This window comes from Podarcis filfolensis, assembly GCF_964270895.1.
Source record: "Podarcis filfolensis genome assembly, chromosome: 9".
In the NCBI taxonomy this organism is placed as follows: Eukaryota; Metazoa; Chordata; class Lepidosauria; order Squamata; family Lacertidae; genus Podarcis; species Podarcis filfolensis.
In genome coordinates, this window is record NC_139610.1 from 17,878,982 (window position 1) to 17,889,227 (window position 10,246).

At 39.6% G+C, this 10,246-nt stretch overlaps 1 protein-coding gene across 3 annotated transcripts in view; it reads left to right on the top strand.

Moving 5' to 3' along the window:
* Positions 1-10,042, top strand: part of KLHL5 (kelch like family member 5) — a 52,394-nt gene extending 42,352 nt beyond the window's left edge. For all 3 annotated transcript variants that reach the window (XM_083630375.1, XM_083630376.1, XM_083630374.1), the window contains 6 exons: positions 881-1,067; positions 2,424-2,648; positions 4,256-4,418; positions 5,492-5,704; positions 6,723-6,894; positions 8,661-10,042. In XM_083630375.1, the coding sequence (XP_083486501.1) occupies positions 881-1,067; positions 2,424-2,648; positions 4,256-4,418; positions 5,492-5,704; positions 6,723-6,894; positions 8,661-8,717 (1,017 nt within the window). In that variant the 3' untranslated portion in view covers positions 8,718-10,042. The remainder of the gene's footprint in view (positions 1-880; positions 1,068-2,423; positions 2,649-4,255; positions 4,419-5,491; positions 5,705-6,722; positions 6,895-8,660) is intronic.
* The last annotated feature ends 204 nt before the right edge of the window (positions 10,043-10,246 follow it).

Below are 10,246 nucleotides of genomic sequence, written 5' to 3' on the forward strand. Positions count from 1 at the left end.
CCATAACAGTCATCAACAGTTATAAGGTTGAAGCGACCTCTGCTTCAGAGTATCTGAAGATGATTTTTTTATCTTTCATCTTGTTATTATGACTATGACAGATCAACATGGCTATCCACCTGAATTTGTAGCATGTGGTTGAAAGTGACCAAGATCAAAACTAAGATAGGCAGTATTCTGAATTATTAATGGTTTGCATACAGCAAATGTTACATGCTGCAAACTGAAGCAAGATTCACTAAATCAAGAATCACAATAATTTATTCAAAGGAGCCATAACATTATGGGAGAAGTGTTATGTTGCAGCCAGTACAGGAATGTTAGGAACAAAGCATGCCAAGTCAACCTTGACCAAGGTTTATTGGTCTTTGTTGAAGACTGACACAGTACAATGTGATTTCATTCTGTATTCTGTTCCTTTCATTATAAAGTGTTATGGAGGATGGCCGTGGTTGGAGTCTAGATAGCAGTACTGTATAAAATTTTATCTGTATGTTTGAAAGATCATAACAATAGGAAGAAAGACTTAAATGCTGTTCCAAATGATGAGCATGCACACCCGAAAACCTGTGTACATGTAATTTCTGTAACAGAACAATTACCAGATTGGGGTGTGTGTGTAAATTTTAATCAGGAAAACAGCCTTAGTACTGCAGTACTGATCCAAATGCCCACCCAGGGAAGGTATTAGCTAAACTTTAAAGAGACAGAAGTTGTGCTCATTTATCTCTGTAATCTTCTCTATCAAAATCCCTGCCTTTACACAAACATTTTACTCTCTGTATTGATTGTAGGTTAGTTGTGTTAATTTGGCATTTTATGTTCAGAATATTCCTGTTGATTTATTCAAGTTCAGCACATCGTCTTCTCCTTTTTCTAGTTTTTAGCAGATATGGAAAACAATGCACTCTTCAGAGATGACATTGAATGTCAAAAACTCATTATGGAAGCAATGAAATACCATCTGTTGCCAGAGAGGCGGCCCATGTTGCAAAGTCCTCGTACAAAACCTAGAAAATCTACAGTTGGTGTGTTGTTTGCAGTTGGAGGCATGGATGCGACTAAAGGTATGGATTATAGGATGCCTGTACTACAGATGAAAATGCACATATCACTTCAGGAGTTGAGAGGCTAATTTGTAAGTGTTTTCACCTGTTCAGTGCAAAAGTATATTTTTTGCTCTTTGTGCAAGAGCTGAAAACTGGCCCTACGAATGTGTGACTTAGTTTCAGCCAGATAAAAGCCGGCTGCGAGGATGCCTGTTAGCTAGCATTTTGTAAATACCACCCTGTTCTCTTCCCCCCCCCCCACCTCCGCCCAAAGGAAAATCTGTGAAGCACTATGCAGCTGTGTTTAAAATATTTGTGGCTTATAGTAATAAGATTAAGTATGAACATATAAATGTATATCAACCACGTAACTCCCCCCTTCCTGTAAACCCACCTGAAATACAGGAGGGTGGGGTTTGGGTGGGTGGAACTGAAGGGTTCAGCTTGCTGGAATGTATGTGTTCCATGAAAATAGCACACCTAGGCTTACAATATGGATGCAGAACTTCTCATTGCTTTTACCGTCTCATATCTTTCTTAATCTAATAAATGATCAATGGAAACATAACCACATGATGGCCGTTATATTATTGGTGAAAATATACCAGCCTTACCTTAATCAAGTTCAACAAGCTTGCCTGTTTTGATTAAGAAAAAATGCAAGTGAAAAAGAAGTTATAGTAATCTATTACATGATATTATTTCACCTCTGTGCACACAAATATTCAATGAAATAAGACAAAAAATAATCCTAGAAATTAATACTGTTAATAAAGGTGTATACATACAATGCTGTGTATTCGTAGTTCAAAAAACCCCGAAGCTATCTCAGTATATTTAAATAATTACTAGTTACCAAAGTATTTTATTTAAAAGTTCTTGTAATGATTGCATAAGTGACCTTTCATGCTGTGTTGAATATGGATTCTGAATATGCAGCTGAACTAGCATACTTTCTAGTTTCAGTTAGTATTTCATATTGCATGAATGAAGAAATTATGTTACACATATTGAGGAGAGAGCAAATATAAATTCCAGGAAAGTGAGACAGATCATAGTTCTACAAACTAGTTGATTTTATATCTGTACATAAATTGTTGTTAACATTCCGTTCAGATTTGGTAGGACAAAATATTTAGCAAATGATTATTTGAAACCTTATTTATGTAATCGCTATTGACACCACATCTCAAGTATGCACTTTGAAACTACATGAGAACTAATGTATCGTGTGTGTATGTTGGGAATAATTAATTTTTTAAAGAAGTAATCAGATTGTTTATCACTATCTGAACCAAATCTATTGTATTTTTGTGGATAGCGATCACAAAGATTTGAGTTTTTAAATTAATATTATTTTATACTACTGCTAAGGAGCAACAAGCATTGAAAAGTATGATCTCCGTACCAATATGTGGACTCCTGTAGCAAACATGAATGGAAGAAGACTACAATTTGGAGTAGCAGTATTAGACGATAAGTTGTATGTTGTTGGTGGTAGAGATGGACTGAAAACACTGAATACAGTGGAGTGTTACAACCCAAAAACAAAAACTTGGAGTGTGATGCCACCTATGTCCACTCACCGACATGGTCTGGGTATGTATCTTTTTTTATATCTAAAAGCAAGATATGTGGCGTGATCAGCTCATTTCAATGAAATGCTTCCTTGAAATTGCTACCGTATTTTTCGCCCTATAGGACGCACTTTTCCCCCTCCAAAAATGAAGGGGAAATGTGTGTACGTCCTATGGGGCGAATGCAGGCTTTCGCTGAAGCCTGGAGAGCGAGAGGGGTTGGTGCGCACCGACCCCTCTCGCTCTCCAGGCTTCAGGAAGCTATCCGCAAGCCTTGGGAGCTCCGCGGGAGTTCGCGTCGGGCTCCCAAGGCTTGCGGATAGCAGCCTCCAAACCTGACCTGGTTTGGAGGCTGGCGGTGGGGAAAGCAGTGCTTCTCCCCACCGCCAGCCCCACAAGCTTGGGGGACAGCGGGGAGGCGGAGCGCGCCTTCCCGCTGTTCCCCGACCTGGTTTGCAGGCTGGCGGTGGGAGCTGCCTGCATCCCGAAGCCTGGGGCGCACTGAGCAACGCCCCCGGGCTTCGGGAAGATATCCACAAGCCTGGGGAGACCGGCGCGACTTCCCGCCGGGCTCCCTAGGCTTGCGGATAGCAGCCTGTTCTGGGGGCTGGGGTCGGGGGAAGCTTGGGCTTCCCCTGCCCCAGCCCTGTGCCTGGGGGGGAAATATTATTTCCCCCCAAAAAAATTAGGTGCGCCCTATGGGCCGAAAAATACGGTACTTGGGCTTCTTTGGTACATTCGATATCAGTAGTAGGCAATTTGTAATAGACAAAACTCAGAAACAAACTTTAAAGGTTTTAATTTAATTCTCATCTCCAGCATTATGCTTTCTTATGTGTCATGCTTGGGAAGTAAAAGTATGGTCACTATGTTGCATGTAGGTATTTGTAGTTATCTCAGACACTTTTTATATGGCATATACCCCATATTGAGATTGACTTTCCTTTGAAGAGTGGGAGAAAGTCACTGAACCTTCCTTTGACAGAAAGAAGACTGGAAACATTATAGCAGTCAAAACTTAACGGTGCCAAAACCAAGAGACAATCTTCACCCCACCCCTTTTTCCATTTCAGTAATTTTGAGTGAGGGACCGAAGAGTTTTCATATTCTTAATTGGCAGTTGCAGGATAGGGATATTATAGAAATATTGTGATATGTCTGCTTGTCAAGGCTCAAGTGTTTCTCTGTTCCTGTACATCAGCGGCTTTTGAACTTTGGGGCGAAATTATCAGGATTCTTAAATGAGGTGATCAATGAACAGTAGGCAGGCTTTCCTGAGAGGCAGTTTATCCATCCCCATAAACATTGCAGCCTCGGTTCCTTTGGCAGAAAATTAATGAATTAATTACTAAAGGAATGAATGAATGATCCTTTGAAAATATGTTGTAATGTAGTGGAGATACGGATGGACAAGATGTTGAATGTATTGTAGGATGCCTTTCAGTAGTTTGGCCAGGGTTCCATCTGAGTCTCAAAATACTCTGTAGAAGCCCTAGTTCCTATTTCCTCATCAGAAAAATAGATGAGGAAAGCATTTTTGATGATGTGACCATTTGAAACCACTGCGGTATGTCATAAACAATTGGGCCATTTCACATTCTGAAATAATAGTGTCTTCTTAACTCAAAGGGGTGGCAGTACTGGAAGGTCCTATGTATGCTGTAGGAGGACATGATGGCTGGAGCTATCTGAATACCGTCGAAAGATGGGATCCACAGGCACGCCAGTGGAACTTTGTGGCTAGTATGTCAACCCCAAGGAGCACAGTGGGTGTAGCAGTATTAAGTGGAAAGTAAGTAGGACTAAAGAGAGAAATAAGGGCAAATATTCCATAACATTTTATTCAAAACTCATATATAAAGGAAATTTAGTAACACTGGAATGATGTCATCTACCAGAAGTTCAGCGTGTCTGGCTTTTGAATGATGCTGTGTATGCATGTTTTTGTCCTATCCACTTCTTGTTAAAATATTCATTGGGTATCAGGAAACATCCAGTGCTCATTAAATCCTTACTGTTAATTTCCTCTTGGATGTTTAATAGTTTCAGGACTGCAGGCAGGACTTCTTTTGTCCTAGAAATGGTTCCAGTAATTTGACTTAGTCAAATCTAGCAATGTATTTTTAATAACAAATTGATAATGATGTATAAAATCCTGAAAACTCAAACGGTAACATAAGCAATTGTCTTTAGCAGTAAGAAGGCTGAAGAGAAACTGACAATTTTATCCATTTTAGGGAAGAAAAATAAACAAGCTCTTGTTTTTTCTGAGAAGTATTATTCCTTCCTTGAAGTATCGGAATAGCTCTCATTGTGGGAAACCCTCTTACTGTGTTGTTTTTTATAATGCACTTTTTCCTAAATTATATGCTACCTTTTTTTGATATTTTCAAAAAAATTTGCATCGTTATTTAGAAATAGAAAAGGACCACACAAGTAATGGGATGAGAAATGTAACATATATAAAACTTTCAAATCTATTGTATAAATGAGCCCATAAATGTGGTTAGAATTACATTATTACTTTCAACATCAAAGGACAAGCTGCACCACCTACTGAGGTGGAAATGAACTGAGACAAAGCTATTGTTTAAAGCTACTACTTTGTTACCGAGAAATTGTAGGTAGGTTTTAAGAGAAGCATCAGAAAATGGGTGAGACTTACTCTTTCAGAAATAGGATCCCAAGAGAGTTGTCTTCGAAGCAAAGGCAGCAGCAGATTTCGTTGTCCCTGAGGAAGATTTTAAAGTGTTAGACTTAATGCTATTTTTATTCTGCAGTAAGCCATCTAATTCAATGCCTACTTGAATATTTTGTGTGTGTGTGTTCAGAAAGTATTTCAACCATGTATTTGTATGCTTACAGGTTATACGCAGTTGGTGGTCGAGATGGAAGTTCTTGTCTCAAATCTGTAGAATGCTTTGATCCTCATACTAACAAGTGGACACTCTGTGCTCAGATGTCAAAACGAAGAGGTGGCGTTGGGGTAACCACCTGGAATGGGTTTCTCTATGCTATTGGAGGCCATGATGCACCAGCTTCTAACTTGACATCCAGGCTGTCTGACTGTGTGGAAAGGTATTAACGCAATAAAGTGTTGCTATGAAGATACTTAAGGTTCTCGCTGTCCCATTTTCCTCATTTACAGCATCCTAAAATTATCTGCGTTTAACACTTGAGCATATAGTGCAGGAGGATGCAGAAAAGGGGGTAAAAAGTAAAAGATACAGGTTATGTAGAAGCAATTGATTTGGAGTTTTTCTGCAACGGTAGCACTTTTTATAGAACAGTTGCAAGAGACACCATTCAGAGAGATTTGGCATGGGCCAGGGTTTGTGTTTCACCACAACTGGAGATTTGTTGTGTGGCTTTGGGCAAGATGCTGTTAACCAAAAGGATAGTAGTAAAAATCCACCAACTTGGGTCAGAATTTCAGAAAACAAAGACATTATTTAACCAAAACAGAAGTGCAAATTCTATGGAGGATATTAATTTTAAAAATAAAGCAGCAAAAAAGAAATTACATGAGAGATGTCAAATTCTATAAAGAATTTGTTTTCAGAAGCAGTCTGCAACAATAGAATCTATCATACGTCTCGCCCAGCTCAGTTTAGTAAGCTAGCAATGAGCACCAGGCCTGTGCTTTCATTCCTCTGCTCTCCTGTTTGTATTCATATCTTGGTTAGCTTAAAACTACAGTTCTCCATTATGTCCAGAATGGGGAGATGTGGCTCAGTGTCTGAAAACATTGTCGGACCGTGGCATTAAACCACAGTTCTTCATTTTGGAGAAAATGGGGAAATGTGGATTAAGCTGATTCAGATAAATGTGTTAAGGGGTAGGATGAACATGTTCTCAATTTGACAAATAGCTTGCCGGGAATGCACTTCCAGTCAGGGTCTGTGTATGTGTAAGAACAGTGATGATAGAAAGCAAAAGATCTAGGTGAAACTGCACTGAAATCCGTCAGAAGTAGTTCTGAAATACTATACAGGGTGTGGAGTAAGAGGAAAAATTAGAATAGCATATATCATATTCTCTTGGCAGAACCTTCAGACATATGGAACTAACCCTTACGCTGCTGTTTTTAATTCAGGTATGATCCCAAAACTGACATGTGGACTGCCGTAGCTTCCATGAGCATCAGCAGAGATGCAGTGGGAGTCTGCCTTCTTGGAGACAGATTGTATGCTGTTGGGGGATATGACGGACAGACCTACCTTAACACGGTGGAGTCTTATGACCCCCAGACAAATGAGTGGACACAGGTATTGCTTAAGGTTTGGAGGGTTCATACATCAATGGTGGGTTGGATTTCTGGCATCTTCTGTTCAAGGTGCTCCCATAGCAAGTCTGGCTGGCAGAGCTCTCTGTGACCTTGGGAGGGCCACTCCAAGTCATAGTAGTCAATAGCAGGCAGTTGGCTCCATCATCTCAGTTAGTAGAATGCAACATCAGTGTTCAAATATTGCTGTTTTTAAGAGTAATCTCAGCCTCTTTTGGAAGCCTACCTTCAGCTCAAATTCAGTCATCCCAGGTGAGTGAGTGAAACCATGTGTAAATAAGAATCACAGAACTGTAGGGCTGAAAGGAACCTTGAGGGTCATCTAATCCAGTGTTTCCCAACCTTGGGTCTCCAGCTGTTTTTGGACTACAACTCCCATCATCCCTAGCTAGCAAGACCAGTGGTAAGGGATGATGGGAATTGTAGTCCAAAAACAGCTGGAGACCCAAGGTTGGGAAACAATGATCTAGTCCAAACCCCTGCAATGCAGGAATCTTTTGCCCAATGTGGGGCTTCAACCTATGACCCAGAGATTAAGAGTTTCATGCTCCACTGACTGAGCCATCCATCATGAACAGACTTCTGATTTTTCTGCTACTTCCTGCCCCTCCCTACATATGATTTGAGCAGCATGGCAAACATCTTCTTTTCCTGGTGCAACCAAGTCTCTGTCCTTTCCTACAAGCTCTCTGAAAGAAAGGTGGAAGAAAAGGGAAATGCGATTATTTAAAATGGGAAGTCAAGCCTACCAAAAAAACTGATTCCATATCTCAAATATTCATCATCTGTATGTGACGAGAGATATGTGGTGAAAGCATTCTACATATATGCAGAATCGCTCGCATTTTTATCCAACTTGGGAGCACAGAGCAAACCTTACTTTCTGCCACAGGCTAGGTAGCCACTTCATATCCAGTGGCTGCCACTGGAAAGTGCAAATGAAATCTAAACTTAGAAGTTGCTCTTTTTGTTCTAGCTAAGTAATCAAGTTTTTCTCTGTAAACCCAGCAGAATAATTCTAATGTGGGGGCACCTCATGCCCAGGGGCTAAATGCAGTTGTCCAAGCCTCTCTCTGGCCACAGCTCCTCCTTGGCCATGCATCCTCCATGTTTTTGCCTCGATGGAATATGTCCTTGAACTCTGGTAATGCCTCTTGCTTGTCCGAATGAAGAACAGAGTTGCTCTGTCCATTTTTACCTCTGGAAAGAAGAGCTCTCTAACAGTAAAAGCTGTTAGTGGAGCAGACTCCCTTGGGAAGTGGTAGATTCTCTCTTTCCTTGGAGGTTTTTAAATAGAGGTTGAATGGCCATCTGCCACAGATACTTTAGTTGAGATTGTTGCATTGTAGGGGGTTGGACTAGTTGACCCCTGGGGTCCCTTCCAACTCTATGATTCTGTGATCCTAACCATGGCTGGAATGTGGCCCCTGAAATCCTAGAAGGTAGTGTACCCTTGATCTGATGTATGCAAAAGGTGACATAAATATAATCTTCCTGTCCCTGCTAACAGGAAACCTATGCCCTGTATTAATATCCTGCTCCATAATTTATATAATTGAGCTTTGACATTATATTTAAAAAACGATGGGGACCTCTGGCTCAAATTAAGCGCTGATTGAAAAACAGGTAGCAAGTGATTCGTTCTCTTGCTCAACATTCATATTGCTGTGGCTCTAATTTTTTTAAATAAAATATTTGCCAAGCGTGCTTTGTCACTGACCCTTTTCCACCTTCTTCTCGCCATTGCAGGTTGCACCATTGTGCCTCGGAAGAGCTGGGGCATGTGTCGTGACTGTAAAGCTCTAATTACAAAGATATCCTTCTCTTCTATAGACTCGGGGGGTGCCCCCAAGTTACTAAATTATAATCATATAAGGTACTGTGTATCTTCACAGGGCAAAGAGTTTGGTCTTAATCTGTTAGCTAAAATGTTTTTTAATTCAAAACGGACCAACATTATGCACTTTTTAAAAATGAGTAATGCAATTTATGTACATTTATTTGTAATGGAATACTCTGCAGCCATCTGGCAGGTTACATTAGAAATGCGGCAACTGAAAAATAATTGGCGCTTACAAATTTTGGTTCTTGCTCTAGGAGGCCCTGAGCTCTTTGTTGTAATAAGCCTGGGCACAGTACCATTTCCTTTCCATTTCCATATATGTTTTTGGCATGTTCAGGATGCAGGTATTGACATTGCTTTCATTCCAAATAATTTGTCTTGACTATTGGAATATTATTGTTACTATTTTTACATGGTACAAAGACAAACCAAATGCAGATGGAATCAGAGTATCAAGGGTACCTCTTGCGTGGGAAATGCTATACATTTGATGCTTGAACTCTTCTCACCACAGCCGACATTTTGCAGCCTTTGTTTTTTAACCAAAGCCTCACTTTAATTATTGTCTTAGTATGCTATGGAAGTGTTTGTTCTATAGGATACTTTCTTCAAGAGCTTTTACGCATCCACCACGCTTACTGGATTTTCTAATATTTTATGGAACTTTCTCTATTCTATAAATATTTATATATCATTTCATCTTTCTGAGCCTGATCGCAGTTTCACTGAATGGCTCTCTTCCTGAAAGAAATTCAGAAGTTGGAGTTGGGGGGTGCATTCTAATGCATCATTAAAAGTGACTTTCATTTGTGGTTTCTGAAGCATTCCATGATCTGAAATTATATGTAGCTAACTTTAATTTACTTTGAAAGAGGAGTTTGCACAAATCTTAATACACTTTTATAAGGTGAAAACTCGTGCCATTTTTAGCAAGTGTTCCTTTAGCAAAAAGTGGGCATTACCCTACAACTGGTGCATCCTTTCGGGTTGCTCAGCTACTTCCAAAAAGACTGACAGTCTTTCCAAGGATCAGACTTCCGTAACTAAATTATTTAATACTGTAATAGATTTTCTTTAGTATTTGCCTTATGTTGACTTGTTACACTACTCAGAATTACTTGGGTGTTCCAAGTGCTCTATGAAACTTTTATATTTTCTTTTGTGCCTTGTTTCTTACATGTTCAAATATGTTATGTAACATTCTGTTGTACTTTATCTTGAAAAAATCTGAATATGTAAACTAAAGGATTTCTTTTTTTCTGAAAGTAAATGGAATGTGTCTGACAAATAGTCTTTGCACACTTGTAATTTTTTTAATACAGTTCTGAACTTTGAAGTTCACAATTAACTATTAGTTTAAAGGGGAAGTGGCATTCTACTTCAGTGTATAAGTCCTGCCCTGTTTGTTATCATTTTACAAATGATTTTGTGATGCCTTATTCATACAAGTAATCAGTACACACACAAAAGATAAGTACCAATACCCACATTT